Source organism: Ambystoma mexicanum, chromosome 7q, assembly GCF_040938575.1.
Source record: "Ambystoma mexicanum isolate Mex_15411 chromosome 7q, UKY_AmexF1_1, whole genome shotgun sequence".
Lineage (NCBI taxonomy): Eukaryota > Metazoa > Chordata > Amphibia > Caudata > Ambystomatidae > Ambystoma > Ambystoma mexicanum.
This window is the reverse complement of record NC_090941.1, coordinates 703,486,167-703,509,802: the sequence shown is the minus strand read 5'-3', so window position 1 is coordinate 703,509,802 and position 23,636 is coordinate 703,486,167. Positions and strand designations below refer to the sequence as shown.

Below are 23,636 nucleotides of genomic sequence, written 5' to 3'. Positions count from 1 at the left end.
TCCCAAGATCAGAAAGGAATGAAGGAATAAGGGGAATTTAGAAGGTTCTGTTCCCCGAGGAGCCCTGCACGGTATACTGTTTTCAATCCTGCCCAGAGGACTGTGTACTCTAAGTTGAAGCCTCTCCTGTCACCAGCTTACCTCCCTGGCCGTGTGCTCCATCCCCATAGCTTGGCCTCGCTCTCCACATGTCAGAACCCAGTAGATGCTCTGCGGCTAGTCTTCCCGCCACAGTAACGAGCCAGCCGGAGACTGGTCGATGCTCTGTGCCTTATCTTCTCGCCTCAGTAACGGTACAGGGTTAAAATCGCCTCACCCCACATGCTCCATCACAAACTGCAATGTCACTGTGCCTCCTCACGATTCTGGCTCCTCTCCTTCACAGCCTCTCTCTTCCCAGGTCTGCCATCTTGCCGGATCAAGATGCATTTCTGAGCACCAAACTCGGTCAGATGATTTCTCCTTTCTTACTGGAGACCAGCCAATTAAAGCTGAAGCTTTATGTCCCTGCCTGGTTCACGAGTGGCCCACCACACTCTCTGATGTATAGCTCTGTAGTTTTCATGCTCTTTTCTCGCAGTGCTGTGGAGTTTGAGAGTCAAGTCTCCAGCAGGCTCCTGCTAGGCCACACCCCCGCCCAAACCACCAGTATATCATTTTTTTACTATGTAAATTCTACCTACCCATGACACACACACACACACACACACTGCCATCTGTGCCGATTTCTCCTCTGATACTTTTTAATATCTCAGAGTAAGTTAACTGTTGGGTATTCCCGATCTTTATACCTAAATATTTAAACAACCGTGTGGCCCAGCTGAATGGGGCCAGTTGCACCAAGTCCATTTGTTGTGTCTCATGAATGGATTAACTTCAAATCTCTGATTTTCCCCACAATAATCTTGAAAACTGAGATTCTACTAAATTCTTCGATTTCTCTTATAACTTTTGGCACTGTATTGGAGGGGTCTTTCATAGATGAAATATCATCTGAGGAGAGGTTCATTTGGAATTGTGTCACCTGTATCGTTATTCCTTTTATTTCTTTATTACTTCTGATCCTTTCTGCAAATGGTTCCATTATCAAGATGGGTGATGAAGGGCACCCTTGCCCAGTACCTCTATAAAGCTGGACTGATCAGTAAGGGGGCCCCTAATCTACATTTTCGCTATATGTTATATATAATTATCATGTTCATTATATATGGCCCACGGCCAAACTTCAGCAATACTATGTGAGAAGGACCAGCCCACCCTATTAAATGCTTTTTCAGCATCCAGGGAGAGAAGTATGGATGGGACAGGTCCTCTACTTGCTTTTTCGGCTATTAACACACTTTTTCTGATATTATCACTAGTGGATATCCTATTAATAAATCCCGATTGGTCAGAATTCAAAAGGTTTGCATTACATCTTCTAATCTTATAGCAAATATTTTATGAATATTTTGATATCCAAATGTAGAAGAGAAATGTACCTATAACGGGCACAGTTGCATGGGTCCTTCCCTTACTTCAGATTTGAAGAAATGTAAGTCTCTTTTATGGATTGCGCTAAACTGTTTCCTCCCCTAAAGTACTTGAATAAATCAGTTAGTGGGTGTTATAAATCTGGGACCATACATTTATAAAATGGGCCAGACTTTCACCAATTTTTTGTCCTTGAATAGTTCCCGGTACCTCAATCTCCTCTACTGGTCTAATCAGAATTGATCTTCCTCTGTAAGTTTGGGAAGTGATACTTTCCCCAAATATTGATGTTGCACTTTTGTATCCACTTTGCATTCTGCGAACAGAAATGAATAACATTTCCTGAAGGATTCTCTCATATGCTCTCCTTTCCCACTCTACTTCCCCTGCTCATTATACATTCTCTGAATGTAAGCTTCATTGGCTATCATCTTTAGCCTACTCACCAATATTCTTCCCGCTGCATTTCCTTGTTCTTCAAATGTTAGTTTTCATCTCAACAATAGCTTTTCAGCTTTATTTACTCTCACAGCTTTCAACCGTCCCCTTACTGACACCAGTTTCTTTTCTTCTTGAGGGGGTACTCTTATGTAGCCGTTCTAACTCCTTTATCTCCTTCAGAAGCCTTTTCCTCTTTCAGCCTGCCTGTACGCTTCATCGCTGGAGCCTTGGATAGAAGGCTACCCCCTCACAACTGCTTTTAATGCATCCCAATGAATGCCTGGGTATGTATTCCCTACATGATTGGTCATCAGGTAACTTAATTGTATTCATGATATTACTCAGAACTATAGTATTTTATTAATTATTTTATTGTTCATTTATAACGCACTTAATAACAGTGAGTGGGTTTTAAGCGCCGGATCGGGATTCAAACCTGTGTTGCACTGCATTGTCATGCTTCCAAGACAAATGCATTGCCCCTATCTATCCTTCCTATATGGTACAGTTTAAGATTGATTCAACCAATCTCTAACTTCCCCTCCAGCAGATTATCGCCCCAATCATAGTGTTATGATGAATGATCTCAACGTATGATACCTATACCCACCACTTTACTCAGGATGATTGACAAGGCAAAAATAGTCAATTTCCGAATGTGTATGAACATTGGGAAAAGTCAACTTCTTCTGGATGACAGAACATTTAAACATCAATAATTCCTTATTCAGTCAACTCTGAGTTTTCCAGTAGTTTGCCTCACCATAGCTGAGGATTGTTCTGATCTAGCCTTCTTGACTTCTAATTCCCCTTTCGAAACTCCTTCAAGGTCTCCAAAAATGCCAATAGGACATTTTTTTTTTATCACGAGCAAAGAGTGATGCCAATGTCTACCATTCTCTTTCCAATAACCAATTCACTAGCACAAGTCTTCCTTCATTATCTGAAACTATCTCTTCCACATTATATTTTGCCCTTCTATGTATCGTGACAGCACCCTTGCTCTCTTACCCTTATTGCTGGAGTGGAATTGGGTGTTTTATTGATCATTCCATAATCTGCCTTGATCACAAAGCAGTATGTGTGTCTCCTGTAACAGTATTATATCAGTGTTTTCAAGTATTTTAACAGTTACATGCTCTATTTGGGGCTGTTCAACCTTCAAACATTAACCGTTCATTGTTTCGTAATCCTTCCTTTAGTTTTTAACTCCTAGTTTCTCACTCCATGATTCTTGGTCATCTCCCATATTTCCTCCAGTTAACATCACAATACTCTCCCAAGCCCTTCCCTTAAAATATTTGTCTCAACCCACACGCCCCACGCCTCCAAACTCTCTCCATCCCCACTGCCGAATCCCACTAGCCCCCCCCACCTCCCCAATTCATTCTGGAACACCAATTCAAATCCATGTAATCCTCCCCTGTCATCCCTGAACACTAATAAAGTTTAACCAACTCATTTGATTCCATATTTACCCTTTCACCTTCCATTGTTGGCATTGTAAGATCCACAGATCATAACCTAGGCTGTGTTGAGTTATGACCTTTCCCCGTCCAATCAGAATGCTAGCAACCTAGTCCTGTAACTTCTATTGCACATATTGAAGAGGTTTCTGTATCTTTAATTTCTTTTTCAATTTCCTGGACATCCATAGCAAGTTCTCATTTCCTTCATGATCTGAAGTGACTTGCAATGTATAGACTCCCACCGTGGTAGAGAAATCCAGAGGAGGAAGGAGAGTGATAAAAAACATAAACCCACATGAGAAAATTCTGAAGGACAGCTCAGTAAAAGCGAGCATCCTGGGCTGACAGGGAATCCATTCAGTAATGTTTGGCAAGCCCATGTAGCTGCTTGACAGATGTCCATGGCAGGGACCACCCTCTGCAGAGCAGAGGTGGCTCCCAGAAGCCTAGTCAAATAAGCGGTGGGAACATCAGACACATGCTTTCTAGCACCATTAGAACATAAAAAAATGCAGAGGATGATCCATCTCAACAGGTTCTATTTAGTAACAGCTGTACAGCACACGCTCCAGTGCAACCTACAAGGAGATGGCCAATTTTCCTGTTGTCCCTCATCTGAAAGACTCAGTTGCTGAGGGCCCAGAAATGATCCAGCAGATAGAATTTCTCCTCAGTCTTCAAGGGATGAGGCAGAGGGAAAAACACTGGCCAGTGGCTCTTCTAAGAGAGATGAAATTCTGACACATCATTAGGTAGGAAAGACGGTCTCCCTTCCGATGTCACCTGCATCTTGGAAAACACCCGGAATGAAGAGTGCCTGGACCTCACTCGCCCACTTTGCAGAAGTGATTGCAAACAGGAAAATCACGATATGGGTGACCAGTCTTAAAGAACATGAATGCGGGGTCTCAAACGGAGCTCCCATAGAAAGGGTCAAAACTAAGTTCCAATCCCACACAGGAACATATTATTGCGGTGGGGTTAACTGGTTACATAAATCACGTGAAAACTGCAAAATTTGCAAAATTGTGGAGATAATGAAAGAGCATTGCTGAGGGGTCTGTTTAAAGAGCGAAACGGTGTCCAGGTACCCCTTGACAGTGCCAATCTTCAAGCCCACAAAGGAAAATAGGAAATCTATTACAGGAAATGTGTCCAGACCCCTGTACCTACAACAAGTCGAAACCTTATGCCACCTTCAGGAATATACAGATGGTGGCAGCCATCAGAGTGGAAAGGAGCACATGCAGGATGCTGTTGTAGCAAGTCCCACTCCTTATAACTTAGACTCAGCAGCCAAGTATGAAGGTTCAGGCTGCTGAGGCTGGGATGTAGGACCCTCCTCACCCTAGTGCAAGAACAGGGTCATCCTTTCTGGGAGGCATCATGGAGGGCAGAATGAGACATCAAGAAGCTATGGGTACCACCTACTCTGGGCCCAGTCTAGAGCGACCAGAATCTACGTTCACCCAAACTTTCTGAGTCACCTGTGAATTAAAGGAATCAGAGGGATCAGCACAAAGGCATTAAGGGTTTGTAAGTTTCACTCTATAATCAATACATCCACCGTGATCCCCATGGAAGAAATCCCTAGAGCAGAACAATTTGCTTTTCCAGTTCACACTCAGAGCAGAGAGGGTACTAGAGGGTGAACATTTCCAGAACGTCCTGGCAAAATTATACCGTATAATATTTCGTTTTTATGGGAACAAAATAAGGAGGATCATTCCAGGTGGAATCACCTGCGCTCTCTTGGATGGGCCGCTTATCCACCATAAAGATGAAGGTTCTCGCCAGGCTCTTGTTTCTCTTTACTGCCCTACCTATACAAATCCCTGATTGATTTTTTTGCATGTAAACAAAATCATTGCTATCTTTCAATGCTAAAAAAATAAAAAAATTCTTATAACACCATAATTGAACTCCCTTGAAAGGAGGGGTTGGCTTTCTTGATTTTGAAACTTATTTTATATCTGCATAATTGAGAGTTATTCCTGATCATTTAAAGAAAACCCCATTGAAACAATGGATTACGATAGAAAATAGAGTTCTACACTCCATCGTAGTAGGAGAATCACTTTGGGTGCCGAAAATGGTCCTGCAAAGCACCATTAGAAAGGATCTGGTTTTGGAATCTTGATGGGAGATTTGGAGAAATGGGAGCCTCACTTAGACAATCTCCACATGGCCCACACCACTGATCGCTATGGCCCCCTTTTTTGGCAGAAATGCTGCATGCAGTTCAATTCTAGGCTTGGTTTGAAGCGGATTTACAATGAGCTGTTCAGCTATGGAGAAACAGTACATCTCAAACATAAAAGCCGCGAAAAGCAGAATAAGCCTATTTTTTTAATACCTTCTACTAAAGTGAGTCGTGCGCCCAAATAAAATGGAGTTTGCATTGTGCGCCTAAGAAAAAAAAAGGTCTTTGACAACTTTGGAAGATGTCCAAAATAATATGCTCTGTAGAAGGGACGCATATCTAGAATATTTGCAGCTAGTTTAAAGGGTACGAAATCCAATTTTCCAAAATTAAAACCATGCTCGCAAGCAGACTTGGGGGTTACTGATAAGACATTTGTCTGAGGTGCGACAGGTTATAGAAACCTGATTTGTTTTTTATTCAAATTGCATGGCATAAAGCTGTTGCCCCAGTTTCAGCTCCACCTGCAAGACTGTCCAAAATATTTCTGGGTACGAGTACCTTATGTTGGAAAGATTGTGGGCCTCATTACACGGATGGCGGTAAGGATTTACCGGTACCGGTAAAATACCGGTACCGGTAAATCCTTACCGCCTTACTACGAGGTCCCTTTGCGGGTTGGGGGATTTAAAGCCTGCTTTTTGCAGGCGTTAAAAACCAACCCGCAAAGAGACCCAGGGAGCTAATTACGGTACCGCAATTTGCGGTACCGTAATTAGCGCCTTCCCCATTCCTATTATGCCTTATGGGGCAAAAATGGGAATTGGGAAAGGGCAATGGTGGAATGGGGAATTACCGCCCGGCCAAACTTGGAATGGGGCAGTAATTCTCCTTTCCGCCAAGGCGGTGTCGGTATTTTACCGGCATGAACCAGGGCGCTAATAGAGCCATGGTTCTCTGCCATCCGTGTAATGAGGCCCTGTGATGAGGCAGGAGCCTACAGGCATGTATAGTGGTCCTGCATGAAAGTTCAGTCTTATTGATCGGAAGTCCTGTCCTAGATTAAGGGCCTGGATGGAGAAAAAAGACCTTTAGAGTCACTATGAATTGCATTTGGCTCTTTACCGGTAGAGGCGATAAATTACCTGCTGTATAACACCATTTGTTGTTGGCTGCCAGAGCATGTGTAAAAGACACCCCTCGCCCCCTGCTGAAGACTGAATGGGGGCATGAAGTATGAGAAGTTAACAAGCTGGATTAATGAGCAACACTCTGATACTGATATTAAATGGAGTTTATTCTTGGTTACGCATAACTGGACGTGCCCAAGATCAATGTCTGTAGATTGATTTGCAGGTACTATGACCTGGATAGAGAAAGATTCCTGATGGCTCGATGGTGCATGGAGATCTTCTGGCACTACCCCATTTCACAATGTCCATGGTCAATGTGGGTGGGAATCTGACATAGACCAAACTTAGTGAAGGTGTATTTTCTTTGTATGCTGTTTAATGGTTGGGGTATGGGAGTTGATGGAAAGGGTTGAAAAAGATAAGGGGCACAAGGAGATTTGATTTTTCGACACACCTCTGAATTATAAGGATTGGTGATCTTAGTGTTGTAATAAAGTACAGGACTCTGAGGTTTACTGAATGAGAATTATTACCAGAAATTATTTGAGCTGTACAAATATTATGGTAAGAATAGGGGAAAATAAAGGTGTTCTTCATATGCCCCATTTACCACTGTGGTTTTGGATATCCATATATTGTGCTTCCTTAAAAAAATAAGAAAACAATAACAGCATCAAACACGCATTGACAATGCCAATAGTTTTGGCGTTTACTGACGTTATTAGCATGTATAGGTGCTAGGGTGCAAGTAGGAGTTTGGAGAGTTTCAAAGTCGGGTGCGGAGGTGTGCAAGAAAATGAGAAGAAAGAATAGAGCAATAGCCACCAAAATATGCTAAAACCAAAAAAGGTGCTGTGAAGAAGGAGCCAAGATAGCTGAAGCATAACACCTAAATAGCACATGAAACCAAAACCTTAATAGACCTCTAAATAAACTAAACCAGGCAAGATATGTGGTCAAGTACCTAAATTGCCCACATCCCAGTTTCACCACTTAACAGAAGTGTGTTTTCTTGTACAAATCCTTTAATTTCATTGTGTCTTATCTGGAATCCCGGTAAGTAATTCAGTTGATAGCTTATATTATTAATAGTTGAATACAACATGAACATGTGGAATCCGTATTGTGCTTTTAAGTGTGCTTGTGTATCAGCATATGAGGAATTCCACTATTGCTGCATCCAGGTTAGACCAAACGCTGAACCCCACATGCTTATTGTGTAATTTGGAAAGACTTTGAAGAAAACAAATTCATTAATTAAGCAATATAACCAACATTCTAATTCAAGTTTACAAAACTATACAATGTGAAATGCACTATAAGAAATACCATAGACAAGCTTGCAATTGCAAATAATGTTCCAACAACCCAGAAGAAGTTCGTAACAGGTATTGTATGAATATTAGACCTATGTTGCAAAACACATGTTGGCATATTAGAACTATTCTCCTGATGTGGATGTATAGAATTGGAAACGAGGGATAATATTTTCCTTCGAAGATTATCCAGACAATTGAAACAGTAACTAGTAGATGCAGTCTTTAAGGGGTTAGAAGGACTCCCCCCCTAACCTGCTTTCATTTGACCCTCTAACCTTAACAATAATGGTTGGTGGGGGCCTATTTTCAAGTCAAGTTGTAGTTCAACCAAGTTCAATGTTGTTCCCAAGGGGCCAATAATTTCTGTGTCTAAGTTGCTGTGATTGTGCTATATATGGACTGGTGCTGCAGGTAAGCGACAGTCTGCAGACCATCCCGGACTCCCTGCACAATGTTATATGCCAGCAGCCTGAAATCTATGGCTATTGGGCAGGGCATTCTGAGAGCAGGCTGCAGGGTAAACATGTCCATGCAGGGGCGTAGGAGACACATAAAATCTGGGGGGACAGGGGACATCTTGGGGAATTTGCTTTATTTATTTATTTATTTATTGTGTTTTAGTAAAAGAACTCGACTTTTCACAAAATTAGAACATGTCTTTGTATGTTGCATTTCTGGATTTTTCATCTGACTATGAGCTCATGGTAAGAGAGAGGAAATAGCAATTACTTCCAGTGGGCCACAGCTAGGACGCTGGCTCGTTAAGAGGCAGATTACCTGTAAGTGGACTCCTGCCAAATCAAGGAGTTAAAGCCTTGTTCTTCCAACTGCAAATTGCTTTTTTTTGTGTGGGGCATGGAGATGTGTGTGTCTCTTGGAATGGAAAGATGGGGGTTTCAAAGAAAGAGGAAATCTTGTTTGTACCTCTGAGTAAGCCCTGTTATGTGTGTGATGTTGCTGCTTTGACTGTCCTCCGGGGGAGGTTGGGGGGGTACAGCAAACAAGGAGGATGAGTGATCGCAAGCCCACCCCCTTATAAGCACTCCCAAGGTCCGCGGCGAGGATGTGTCGGACCCGGGGGATGCCTAGTAGGTGGAGTGTATATGGACCCAGGGGGTGGCCAGAGGGGCAGCCCGCTATGTGGGCTGTCCCTGCGAGGGCCGGGTCAGCCTCTCACGATGAGTCTGGTCCCTCTTATTCCATCTCATGCTGGCTTCAGAACCTAGCCTTTCTTTGCCTTTGTTATTCTGAATGCAGAGCTGGACTATGTTACTTTCTCGTTTAACATTTGCTGCAAAGACTGATCTATTTGATTCTCTCATATGTTACTAGGACGGCAGAGCATGGGTCCTCTGCCCTGTTACATTATTCAAAGAGCCCCTCTGGCCCTTCTTTGCCTTTCCCTTGTCTCACTGCTTTCTTGCTTAATACATACCTCCTTGCTTGAACACTCAACATATTCTCCCTAACACAGCAAAGGCAGTTGCAGTCTATCTTAACTTCTATTTGTTCCGTGTCTTGAATTGGCCTCTTATTTCCGCTTTTCTGTCTGCAGGGGAAAGGCATTTGTCAGTCACTGCCATGATGGTTCTACCTGGCCATAAGAGGGCAACAGCTAGCCAATATTGGAAGAACATGGGCATATTATGCCAGAGGCTGGCAACTGCCTTCCTAATGCCTACACAAGAGACAAAACTCTTGCCTTTGTTTCTAACAGTAATTCAATGGATGAAGAAATGCAAGAGCACACATATTGCTTATAAAGGAAGGGGATGATGTCACACTTGGTTAAGACATTTTGATCACCCCAGGAGCTAATTTCTAGCTGCAATTAAGCAATTACCTTTTAGACTTCTGGCTTTAAATAATGTTAGTATCACCTGGAAAGCACAGCGGTTGCTCAATAGAGTTCCTGGAGCATGAGGGGTACCCTACTCGTGGGCATGGATGATTGGAGGGCATTCTTGCCCTGCTTTGGAGCCTGGCCCCTACAGCCATGATGGGGGGAGGGGCCTATTACTTTTGGTTGTACGTACCCTTTCAGGGTGGGCAGACATTGCCTCCTGCTTTAGCCCACTAACAGCTCTGCTTTGCAACTTTATCACACATACCTGTCAGGTGGCATGTAACTCAATGCTACTAATGTTATCAGCCTCAGAAGTCTGGAATCCTTTGCCACATCAACTAGGGTACAGGCTTGCCACCTGAGACTTACCCATGTCTGAGTCGGCATCTGTCGCCCTATGGGGAAGACACACACAGAAGGAGCAGGGCTGAGTGCCCTTGTGGGTTTTTCACACTTCTTCCTCGGGTGGGCACAATTCACTCCGCAGAGAAAGTGGCACATGCTGGGCAACATTCTCCCACTTGGACAATGTCACCCAAAGAGCGAAATTGGCCATTTGAAATAGCTCTGTCAACTGACTATTGCACAATCCACACTGATGGGTTTCAGCACCTGCTTAACGCGAGATGGCAATTAAGGGCATTTGCCAACGCACTCAAGAAGCACAGGCCACCCTCTTACCAGCGACATGCCATGCTCACTCATTCTGATCACAAATTGGCATTTATCTGGGGTCATGTTAAATGTATTTATTTATTTATTACATGTGTAGCATCACGCAAAACCCCCAAGCATCAAGGCGCAAAGTAAACTGTATGGAGTGGACCACTTACATTGGCGCACATTTTTACTTTTCCGCCACAAAATGGAAGATTTTAGCATAAAAGGCAGGTGAAATCATATTGCTTTTCCACTTTGGAAGAGTGTAAATACCTCAAGCAATTAGCGATAGCTGGCGGAATTGACAATGGCTTCCTCTGGACTCCGCCCGCTTCTACCAGGTTTCATTTCCAAGCAGATCCCAGAGGAATCCCTTTCCTTATTTCCAGCATGAGAATCCATGCTGGAAGTAAGGCCCCATTTGTCTGGTGGAGCGGGAAATACAGGGGGTCCTGGTGTGTCCACTCGGCTCCCGAACTCCACCAAGAAAATGCACGAAAATCTGGCCAATTAGAAAAAGCGACAGTAATAGTGTTTTCCACCACTTTTTCTGAACCAATTGACCTGGGAAATGGTGCTGCATCGGAAGCCGAATGCATTCACTCTGCCTATTATCACACCAGAAGATTAAGCCAGGTGCTGAACACAGGTGTTACATATTCCTGTGCACAATCCGCATTTGGAGAGTTAACTAACTGAGCTACTTTACAAATTATATCTCCTCTGGGGCTTTACCGTCTTAACCCTTTAACTGCCATGGGTATTTCCCCCCAGTGCCGAGGCCTTTTTTGGTGATTTCGGTATGTCGCCATTCAATCCCTTGTAACTTTTTTGTTACAAGAGATATCTCGGCCAAAGTTGGCCCCTTTTTTCCCACATGTAGGCGGTCGTAACGCCACCCAGGAATCCTAATTTGCTGTAAGGGGGTGAGAGAAAATAACCAAAAAGGCGAACATTTGTTTTTTTTTCAGAAAATGCCAATAAAATGTTTTACAAAGAAGCCTGTGGTGTTTTCCTTGTAAGAGCTAGGAACAAATGGTTTGCTGTGCTGGATTAGCCATTTTCCAGGCTTTCAAGAACAGATTGAGCAGAAACCAAAATAACATTTTGATATGCTAATCAGCCGTTTTGTGAGAGGTAGGCGATTTTGGCGTTTTTTGTCCAATAGGACATGCGTGGACGGAATGGAAGTAAAGGGTAGGAAAGCTGAATGGGAAGCCAGAAAGGCATATATTTCTGAAAAGTAGACAATATTCCAAGTTTAGGAAGGGGTGATTTGCACAGGTCATGCAACAACTATGTAGGGAAAGATTCCATAGTTTGGGGGGAAATCGGGGAAAATGACAGAAAAAACCCCACAATTTCCGCACATTTCACTCTGGTCACCCACCGAAACACGCAGCCAACAACACATTCCTACCTTCCCGCGTTCCCACAGGTTTCCCGATGAAAACGGTACCTCACATGTGTGGATGCACCTACCTGGGTGCAAAGGGAAAAGCCTAAAACACTGGTAACCCCAAGTCTTTTTTCGCACAGCAGATTTTCTGGAATTTTGCTCATGTGGACAACCTACAGATTTGGGCCTAGGTGTGTCGAAGCCACGAAGGAAAACAGGGAACCCCATGTATTTCCGAAAAGAAGACACCCATAGGAATCCACAGAGGTCTGACTTGCGCAAATCGCCCTGTAATTTATGACCCACAATCCCTGACAAACTCTGAAATTTAGTGGAAAAAACACAATTTTCATTTTGTCTGGGATTGTGGGTAATACATTCTGGGGCGATTCAATCAAGTCAGACCTCTGTGGATTCCCACGGGTGTCTTCTTTTCGGAAATGCATGGGGTACCCTGTTTTCCTTCGTGGCTTCAACACCCTAGGCCCAAATCTGTAGGTTGTCTCCCCAAACCCTTTGGGGTTTACCAGTGGTTTAGCCTTTTCCCTTTGCGCCCAGGTAGGTGCACCCACACATGTGAGGGACCGTTTTTGTCGGGACACCTGTGGGAACGCAGGATGGTAGGACATGTGTTGTTGGCGGCGTGTTTCAGTGGGTGGCCAGAGTGAAATGTCTGAAAATTGTGTTTTTTTCCACCAAAATTCAGAGACATTTCCCTCTGCCCACCCACCGAAACACACCGCCAACAACAGATGCCCTACCTTCCCGCGTTCCCACGGGTGACCCGACGAAAACGGTACCTCACATGTGTGGATGCACCTACCTTGGCGCAAAGGGAAAAGGCTAACCCACTGATAACCCCAAGCCTTTCGGCAAAGCAGATTTTGCTCATGTGGACAACCTACAGATTTGGGCCAAGGGTGTCGAAGCCACCAAGGAAAACAGAGAACCCCATGCATTTCCGAAAAGAAGACACACCGTGGGCACCCCCCTTTCCACTAAAAACATCCATGGTGGTTTAGTGACCCCCACACTCACCCAAAACAAGTTATTTTTTTTATTTTTTGTTTTTGTTTTGCCTCTTTCCTAGGGGAAGATTGTGTTAGCAATTTGCCCCCAGGGAGGGCTACATGAGATGCCCCCCATCCATTTGGGGTGGGGGGGGAGGGCCACCCACCTTTCCACTAAAAACATCCAGGGTGGTTCAATGGCCCCCCACACCCACCCAAAACAAGTTTTAATTTGTTTTATTTTTGTTTTGCCCCTTTCCTAGGGGCAGAGGGGCACATGTGTGTGGCCATCTGCCCCCCGGGGGGGGGCAAAACGTACTGCCCCAGGCTTGGGGGGTGGCTCTGCCAATATTTGCAGTGGCCTCACCCCATCCCAAATGGATGGGGGCATCTCATGAGCCACTTCCTAGGGGAAGACATCTGCCCCCAGGGAAGGCTACATAAGGTGTCCCTCATCCACTTAGGGTGGGGGGAGAGGGCCACCCCCCCTTTCAAAACACAAATAATTCTGGTGGTCTAGTGGGCTCCCACCCAAAACAAGTTATAATATATATATTTTTGTTTTGCCCTTCCCTAGGAGCAGATGGCACATGTGTGTGACCATCTGCCCCCAGGGGGGTGGCAAAACGTGCTGCCCCAGGCTTGGGGGGCGGGGTGGCTCTGCCAATATTTGCAGTGGCCTCTCCCCTCACCCCAAATGGATGGGGGCATCTCATGTACCCCTTGCTAGGGGCAGAAATCTACCCCCAGGGAGGGCTACATAAGGTGCCCCATCCACTTAGGGTGGGGGGGAGAGGGCCATCCCCCTTGCAAAAATCCCTGGTGGCTAGTGGCCCAACCCACACCCACCCCACCCAAAACATTGTTTTAAAATAAAATCATCTTTTTGTTTTTGTTTGCCCCCCTTCCCTGGGGGCAGATGATCCCCCATCTGCCCCCAGGGTATTGCCCCCATGCTTTGGGGGCAGGGGGGAGAGGGCATCTTACATAATAAGCAGCCCCTCCCCCCACTTCAAAAACAGATCCCTGCACGACACACTAAACACATATTCTGGGGGGGATAAATGACATTACATCCCCCCCACTTAAAATTGTGGGGGGATTTGTCCCCCATGTCCTACGCCCATGTGTCCATGCCTGCAGAGCATGACTAGAGCATCACTGCAAGATTCATCAGAGAATAAATTGCCAGATGCAGACGAGCTTTGGGGGCACTGTGTGGGTTAACGGACACCTTCCTGAGCTGCAGCGCCATGGTAAGACAAGCCACCACCGACAATTAACTCCTTTGCACATTTTCAGAGCCAATTTAAACCAAAACATAACTATTACACTACCTTGTTTATTTTTAATTAAATAATACTGTGAAATGTGTAGCATCAATTGAAAGCGGAAGTAAATATATTTTAAAGCATCAATCAAGTCAAATAACTTTTAAATAACATTAATAGATAGTGGTTGCCATTTTGGAAGTAAACATGGCTGACAAATTCACCACACAATACAAATTCAGCCAAAGAGGTGTAGTTGTAGGGAAAATGGGTGGGAATGGGAGGAAAACCCTATAGATTTTACTTTGCAATGAGCGCTAAATGGGCGGGACACACAGCCAAACTTCATACATCGATCCACATATGTCACCTGCATTGAAACGCATTACAAACCTACATTCAAAGCCCCTATTTCAAGCTCTTATGTTAAAGCTCTTATTTGAATGGCAATAGTTTTGGCTTTAGCACCACCTAATAGCCAAAAATAAAGGTTTCACATTATAGTGTCAGTAAGAGTGCTGACAGAACATTTTCATAAAACCTGAGTAAACATACTCCACATTCCTTACCTTCAATCCACGATGCAGTCTGTTCTTCATAACTCCAAGAAACTCTCCATGACTAAGGCAGTTGTCTCCATCTAAATCGAAGATCTTGAAGATGGTTTCCAGAACATTCTTGGAAAGGTCTTGTCCTGTTGCAACTTTTACAGCTCTCATAAACTCCGCTAATGAAACCAAAATAGTTTATTGCAGATGTTACAATTTAAATCCACTATTTATTGTAATTTGAAAAAACTGTACATCACCACCTTTGTGTTTCCTCGACATAAAGAAAAGTACCTTGATAATTACAGTTTGTATTGTCCACACTAATTTCTTGTCCAAGGCATAACGTGCATATTTCCACCAGCTTTATTTTAAATGTATGCACAGCCTGCTTTGAATGAACCATCTCCACAAGTGAAATCTATTACATTCTCAAATCTGTAAATTTTCTGTCAAGGCTGCAATAATGTAAATGCAAAGAATAGTTTATCTCAAACATGCTAAACGTAAAGCCATTCTTTTTCTTCATAAACTTCAGTAAAAGTTCCTCATGTACTCTTATTCCATCAATGCCCCCCACCCCCATTGTGTATTACTGTCAGAGAAAACATGAGACAACTACCAAACCACTAAAAATCCAAATGTGGACCCAGCCCTCCAAATAAGGTGTGCATGAGGCCTTTTTACACACAGAACTCTTGTCAATATGGCCCTTTTAATTCTTCCTTGCGTACAGCTTACCCCCATAAATCATGGAGTTCCCTGGTGACAGCCTGGACAGCAGCAGCTTGCAAATCCACTTTTTACTTTAGCAATCCACACAGTTCCTTGAAAGAAGCAATAGGAATGAGTCCTGGTCTGTTTATTTTTTCAACACTCTCCTCTGTTAATAATTCTATCAAGATAATTATTTGAGTAATGCATAAGGGAATTTGTGTTTTGTTCACTTTGTTCAACTGCCTGCATTTTGTAGGTTACAGTGTTATTAAAGCATGTTGAATCACTAACATGCTTTTCACATTGCTTTAGGGCACACCTTTTTGTGTAAAATGAAAACTGTCTTAAATTAGAGCTTTATTTTTGCTTCATTTCCCTCGGTTTTATTCAGCTTAAATAGAAGCAGCACAGTTGCAGCAGAATGGGCACTTCATACTTTATTTTCCTTTCATCACAGAAGCACTTTAATTGCATTTAATGTCTTGAAGTTTTAGGAAAACCACCCAGCAAGCAGCGGTTTGGCATTTGTGAGAAGGAAAAGAATTTGGTTTTCTATATGGAGATGTGTTATTGTTTTGTCTTAAGATTGCATGTGTATGCATAAATGGGCACTGTACTTAGTTTGGTGTCTTAGAGAGCACGGAATAGCTGGGTATGTGGTCTGAACTTTACTTTAGCTCCCTTTCTGACCACCTACCCAACGCTAGCAGGTATAATGGATGCAGATAGAAGCAGTGCTGTTTAGATTTTCAGTGGCACAGATTGCACCGGTACCTCTCAACATGACTACTATATGTTCAGAAAAAATAGTCTAATTTATGAGCTGAGCTGCTATACGCATGTCATGGTACAATGCTCATTATTCACAGCAGGGCTGATTGCATCATGCCCACATTTCTTAGCAGGGCTGCTGTGTTTTGTGACAGTACCTCAATTTCTTAACAGAGCTGTTGTAATGACAAAGCACAAACATGTGTTGGAATTCTCTGCAGCGAGCTAAAGTACTAAGCAAGAACAGTGTCATCAATACACAATACTGAATCCCATTACTGCTAGTTAGAAAACCCTGTATGGAAAACAACAAATTTCCCCCAAATGTGAGGGTGTGGAGGTTGGGTAGGGGTATTGAATTAAATTAGGGGGTGGGAGGGGACCTGTTAGGCAGAAACCTGTGCAATTCCCTTAGGGACCACTGAAAAAAGTTTAAGACTACAGGTGTTGGCAGTAAACCTTATTGGTAGCAGTCTGTACCACACAGATTTACCTGGTAGCTGTGGCTGAGCAGTCAGACTTCTCTCAAGAAGAGTTAGGCAGTATATAGAGTATACACATTAGATACAAAAATACAGTAGTACAAGCAAAGACTGACCAGAGCTTGGGTATAAAAGTATATAATTATTTATTTAAAAACACACTTGTAAAAATACACTGGCACTAATATGTCAAGCAAGTTCAAACACAGTCACTAAAAATATATACACCTCCCTGATTAATTATTCGACTAGTCTTAGGAAAAGAACACCACTTATTATCAATACAGAGGTGAGCGCTTAACCAAGATGGCACTCCAATAATTATTTAAAAAGGGAGGGAAAAGGCAGAATTAGGAAAGCACACAATACCAACACTTTTAAAAGAACCACAGCAAGTCAAGAAAGGCAGAGTCTACTGTAGAGAAAGAAGGTTCATAGGCCAGGCCCAATCTTGGAGAGAGCAAGGCGGAATGTGCCCAAGATCACACAGTTGAAGTACACTTTAAAAGTCTTTGCAGATAGTTCAAAAAGGAGTTGGATCAGTTCAGAAAAGTTAGTTAACAGGTCCCAGGTCACCCCAGGATAGAGAGTCAAGGATTTACGGGACACCTTGAACAGTCTGTTGCAAGGGAGACCAGACGGGACACAGTCCCTGAAATGGTGAGAAAGCTCCATCGGGGGCAGTTGTTCCTGGCAGCGGTTGCAAGTTGGTGCTTCGTCCAGGGGAAGAGAAGATCTCGACGTGGAGGAAAGCTGGAGGTCGTTGCACTGCCAGGGAAGAAACCAGCAGCAGAGTTTCCCGGTTAAAAGGTACTACCCTTTTATTTGCGGTAGTGGTGAAGCGTGGCTATCCGGCCGCCGGGGTGCTTGGCACGGGTGATTCGACCACGAGACGATGCAGGAAGGCGAAAAGAGGGCGAACTGGTTAACCCCACCAGTTGAAAGGAAGAAGACTCTCCAGGAAGAAGATCTTCTCTGTCGTTGGCAAGTGGTGAGTCGGTTCAGCAGGGCTCCACCGGTGGTGATGTTGTTGCAGGTCGGCTCAGCTTCTCCCTCTTCGGATTCTTTAGGTCCTGTGGTGACTTCTGAAGTCCCAGTCCCCAAAGCCCTGCTTTTATGCAGAAAACCCCCATTCATCAATCCTAGCTGTCACTCAAACATGCTAAGTGGTGAGCCGGGTGGCTCACCACTGGGCCAATCACACAAGAGTGCGACTTGAGTTGCCGTGGCAACTCAGTCCAGGGTGCCTATTCCCCCTCCCACACATCCTGTAGACACAGACAGAGTGGCACCACTTTTGGAGGCTTCTGTGCAGAAGTCCGCCAAAAGTGGAACAAAGGGCTCGTCTTGGGTTGGAGTTACAGAGGCGAACACGAACGCCATTTTAAAACCGAGTCCTGGCAAAAAGACCCAACCGGGGAATAAATATTAAATAAATAACCCGGCGGTATCTTTAACATTGCACCAAAAAAGTGGTGCATTTAAAATGAATGGGAAAATCCCATAGGAAATATTCCGGTGGAATATTTTGCGTGGTAACCACTGCCACCAGCCAGAAACTCGACGAGGGGGGGACTGCACAGTGCCCCCTCGAAAAACAGACCCAGGGGCCATCTAATTACCCCTACCAGTACTTCCACAATAGGATGGTTTGTACTGGTTCTGTTCACAATCGGTCAGGTGTGTGCCGTTATTGTCAATTGCCTGACTCTGCCTGACCCTTGTATTGGGACATGTCAGTTAAACGGCTCTGGTGTTAGTCCATTGTCTTTCACGATGTAAGAAAGTGTTTGTGTTGGAAAATGGGGGGTTGAGGGGGTAGAGTTTCTAAATTTCCTACGGCTAGTGTGGGGAAGAGGGGGTTACAAGGAAGGGGGTATCCCGTTGCACCCTTCGGTGTCACACTTCCACTTCCTGAAGAACCCCCCATTTAGGTGATCCTCCCCCACGGGTCCACCCCCAGGAACTGGATCCAATAGCGATGGTCGTGTCCTGGCAACCTGGACGACAGATCTCTGGGAACTAGCGGGTGAGAGACCATCAGGTTTCTCACAGCTACTATACTTGTAATGGCTCAGAACAGCCGCATTCCATGAGGGATGCTAAACTTGTAATGGCTCAGACCACACATCTCATCTGGGCTGCTACTCTTGTAATGACATGCAGTGCTAGTAAAGCATCTGCATTCAAGCAAGTGCTGCATCTGGTCAGACAGGGAGCACTCAATGGTAAAGCTGCACTAGATTTTTAAATGGAAAAGACATTTTCAGCTTTTTGAATATTTATTGGTGCTATGTCGAAAGACAAAAAGGAGAGGAAGAGCACGAACCGAAGCAATACAGGAGAACAAATTGGGAGGTGTGAGGCTAGGCTGAGAGAACAGAGAATGTCCTAGACAATCCAAAACAGGAATTCGAGCAATTGGAAGAGAGACCAATGAGCTACATAAGAGAGCAACAAAGAAAGTGAGAAGGAAACAGAGGTAAATAATAGGACACACACAATAAGAGTGAGGGATCAAAGCAGAGTACAGAGACATATAGAGACAGTACAAGAAAACACAGAACAGAAGACATGGGGAGCCCGAGAGCCCCAAATGGGAAAGCAGATTCAGGCAGAAACACAACGCGGTTGTGTTGGAAAACGCTGCGGTTTTTGTTTCCGAGTTTCTCAGGCTCCTCCGAGCCAGAGGAGCCTGAGAAACTTGGAAAGAAAAACCGCAGCGTTTTCCAACACAATAACGTTGTATTTATGTTTGCGGTCGCTTCAAAAGCGACCGCAAACATAAATACAACGTTTTTAAAGTTGCGGTTTTATTTCTAAGTTTTCCGGGCTCCTCCAGCCCAGAAGACTTAGAAAAAAAAACGCAGCTAGTGCTCATTTTTTTTTTTAAAATAAATAGCACTTACCGAGATTCAGCTGCAGCTTTCCTGCTCTGGTCTCCGGTCCCCGTCCTCCGCGTACAGCACTAATGAAGGGAAAGCCACCCAGCGGTAGCTTTTGTTTACTACAGCTGGCTGGCTTTTCATTCATTAGCGCCGCAAAAGCAAAAGCCAGCACAGGAGGGCATCCATTTCACAAAACGGATGCGCCCACGTGCTTGCTTTTGCGAATTTTAAATAGGAAGTTTTAAAAAAGAGAATCCTAGTATTTTTTTTTATGTTGACTATCTATTTTTTAAATAACATTTTTTACTAGACCATGCCTTTAAATATGGACAGCGCCGCCTGGTAACCCTTAATGGTACCCACATGCAGGCCCTTGTGGGCTAAAGAAAGCAAAAAAGACAAAACCAAAGGAATGTAACATTGGAGAGGATCCACATTCTGTACCCTGTACCAGTTGCAGAACTTCTTCCAACGGCAACGGTACAGGGATTTCGTTGCAGGCCTTCTGGCCGAAAGCAACACCTCCATCACGTCTTCAGGGAGGTCCCATCCTTATATCTCAGCCTTTCAGGTACCAAGCATGAAGGCTGAGAGACTTGACCCCTGGATGGAGAACTTGACCCCCCCTCCCGTGAGAGCAGATCGTCTCGGTAGGGAAGACGACGTGGAGGGCAGATGGATATGTCTAGAAGGTCCAGGTACCACGCTCTCCTGGCCCATGCCGGAGCAATGAGAATCATCCGGGAACTGAACCTCTGCAACACTTGCGGAATGACGAGGACTGGAGGGAACGCGTACAGCAGTGGGAAGGACCACTCCACTACAAACGCATTCCCTAAGGCTCTTCTTGGAGGAAATTCCCACAAGCAGAATCTCTCGCGCTTCCGGTTGACACTGGTGGCGAAGAGATCCACATGTGGGGTTCCCCAAAGGGCAAAGATCTCCAAAAGAACTTCCTGAGCCAGCTCCCACTCGTGAGAGACCGTGCTCTGCCTGCTCAGAGCGTCCGCCGCCGCGTTTTCGTCTCCGGCCAGATGAACTGCCGAGATCGAAATTTCCTCCTGGATGGCCCAGAACTAGAGCAGCATTGCCTCTTCACACAGTGGGAGTGACCCTGCCCCCCCCCCTTTTGGTTGAGGTAGTGCATGGCTACTGTATTGTCCGTCATAATCAGGACATTCTTACCCCGCACAGACGGCAGAAAAGTCTTCAGGGCTAGCCTGACAGCCCGCAACTAACAGATTGATGTGGAGTCTGGACTCAGACGGAGACCAACGACCGCTGGCTGGCAGGGATGCGTCCGTCATGATTGTCACCTCCTGCCACGGTTGCCAAAACTGAGCCCCTTTGAACAGATTTCCTTCGACGGCCCACCACAGCAGGGCCTGGGCGACCGAGGGCGGAATATGAACGGGGTCCGACATCCTGCCGGAGAACTACGACTACTGCATCTTGAGTGCCCACTGCAGAGATCTCATCCGCAACCTGGCCTCTGGCATGAGTAAAATGCAGGATGCCATGAGGCCGAGCAATCTCAAGAACTCGAACGCCGGGAGACTCTGGGCACGTTGAAACTTGTCCACCATCTGCAGAATGTGGTGAGCCCTCACCTGGGGAGGAGAACACTGCCCCAGGGATGTGTCTAGCACTGCTCCGATGTACTGGAGCCGCTGGGTAGGTGTCACATGAGACTTCTGTAAGGAGGGAGAATGGCGAAGCCCAGCTTGTGAAGGGAGTAGCAGGTGACGTACAGATGATCCAGGACTTGCTCGGGAGAGCCAGCCCTGATCAACCAATCGTCCAGGTAGGGGTAGACTTGAATCCCTCCCTTTCCTGAAATGCGCTGCCGCCACAACCATCAGCTTGGTGAAGACCCTCGGGCGGAGGTCAATCCGAACGGCAGGACCCGAAACTGAAAATGCGAGTCGCCAGCCACGAACCTCAGGTACTTCCTGTGCTTGGGATGAACTGGCACATGAAAGTAAGCATCCTTAAGGTCGAGAGACACCAACCAATCCTGAAGTTGAAGGGCCTGGAGAATTTGAGAAAGAGTAACCATCTTGAACTTGTCCTTCCTGAGGAGCTTGTTCAAACCACGCAAGTCCATAATAGGTCTCAAGCCTCGGTCTTTTTTCGGAATCAAAAAATAGGGGGAATACCATCCCTTATTCCTCTCCGCTACAGGTACCTGTTCTATGGCACCTTTCTCTAGCAGGAATAGGATTTCCTGCGCAAGGAGCGGATCCGGACGCTTCAAAGAGAGCTTCCCCGGTGGATTGTCGCGAGGCCTCTGCTGGAAAGGAAGACAGTAGCCGTGGTGATCTCCAGAACCTACACATCTGAAGTAATGGCACGCCATTCTACAAGATGCTGCGCCAGACTTCCCCCAACCGGCGAACCAAGGGACATGGCCTCATGACTGAGCGGCTGTGGCAGTGCCTGATGGCAAGGAGGCAACTGCCCGAGCGGCTTTGGCACCTCGAGTACCTTGCTTTCCACCTCTGGTACTCCTACGGTGGCCCCTTTGACTGGCAGCTCCCCTCGATCTACCAAAGGAAGACTAGTATCGAAAGGAACCTCCCCTCCATTGCTGTCCCCTAGGCCGAAAAAGAGGAGGTTGACGCACTGCAGTGCTCAAGGACTTTGCTGCAGCTTTAGAGGTCTGCAACCTCTCAAGGCTCTCGTTAGCCTTGCGGCCAAAAAGATGGACACCATCAAAGGGCATGTTGAGAAGCTGGGACCGTACATCAGAAGCAAAACCCGACTTCTGCAACCATATAAATCTGCGCATCACAGTGCTCGTCACCATGGACCGGCTGACACAGTCTGCCACGTCCAGACCCGACTGAACGGTTTCACACATGGCATCCTTGCCATCCTGAACGAGGGCAAGAAAACCATCCCGTTCCTCCCCAGGGAATATGTTCAGCCGCCAACGACACACAATTCCACAGAGTGTGCGTGAATCTTGCAAGGGCACAAACAGAGTTGGCTACCTTTAAAGCCATACCCCCAGATAAAATACCTTTGTCGCCCAACCATCAAAGTGTTTATCGTCCATATCAGGAGGGATTGTAGGGTACGCAGCCTGCTTTGCTGGGGCCGTAGCCGCTTGCACCGCCAACCTCTTCAGAGTAGGGTGCGTAGACAAGTAGCAGGGGTCACCACTGGCTGGGCAGCATTTTTTTGGCAAGGACTTATTCACTGTCGGGAGACTCTCTGGAGCAGTCCAAGCCGCCGCAAACCCTTCTTTGTAAGGCCATATGAAATAGCAACACCGGGTCAGTGGGTGGACCCTGGTCCAAGATATCCGTCCGGTCACCCTGCAGAAAATCCACAGGTGGAGCCGACCATCCCAGATACTCCGTCACCCTTGACATGAGGCGCCTGTACGAGGAGTCAGCATCTGTACCAGGCCCAGGCCTGCCAAACTCAACCTCCGGGGAGGTATCAAGCCCACTTGCGTCATGTAACGATTGACGAAGGTCTTCCAACTGGCTATGACCAGACAACAGGTCATCAGGAACCTCAGAAGGCACAAGCCCCTCTTCATCAGCCCTTCCTCTACCTCTGAAATGTCCCCCAAGGGTTGGAACAAGTCCTCCCTGGGAGGAGGAACAGAGTATGGGTCAAATACAGGCCGCACAGACTTGCTGAGCTCCTTTCTCTGAGCTTCCACAGCTCTCCGGGGCACCTTTGGCAAATTTTCCTCAAAAGGCGTCGAGGGCGCCGATGGGAGTGGCGTCGACGTCGACCGAGGTGCAGATGACTTCGACAACGGCTTCGAGGATGGAGCCCCGAACGTGTCCATCGATGGACAAGGCCTCACAGGCTCCACCGGTCTCGACGGCATCGAGGACCTGGATCGGGCACGGTGGCGATCATCCTTGTCCGATCGGGACCTCGATGGTTCCCGATGACAGCACCGACCGCCCGGGCCTGAAGGCGTGCTAGCGGTGGCTCTAGTGCGTTCCCTGCCGGCTTCACTCGAAGGCGCAGAAGGAACAGTGCCCTGCGATTCGAAAATTGCCATCATCTGCCAGCGGAATTCATCCCATTCGGCCGG

The 23,636-nt window shown here is 45.8% G+C and overlaps 1 protein-coding gene across 2 annotated transcripts in view; it reads right to left on the bottom strand.

The window, feature by feature from the left end:
* Positions 1–23,636, bottom strand: part of MICU2 (mitochondrial calcium uptake 2) — a 1,758,017-nt gene that overhangs the window by 8,999 nt on the left and 1,725,382 nt on the right. For both annotated transcript variants that reach the window (XM_069640674.1, XM_069640673.1), the window contains exon 11: positions 14,734–14,891. In XM_069640674.1, coding sequence (XP_069496775.1) covers positions 14,734–14,891 — 158 coding nt within the window. The remainder of the gene's footprint in view (positions 1–14,733; positions 14,892–23,636) is intronic.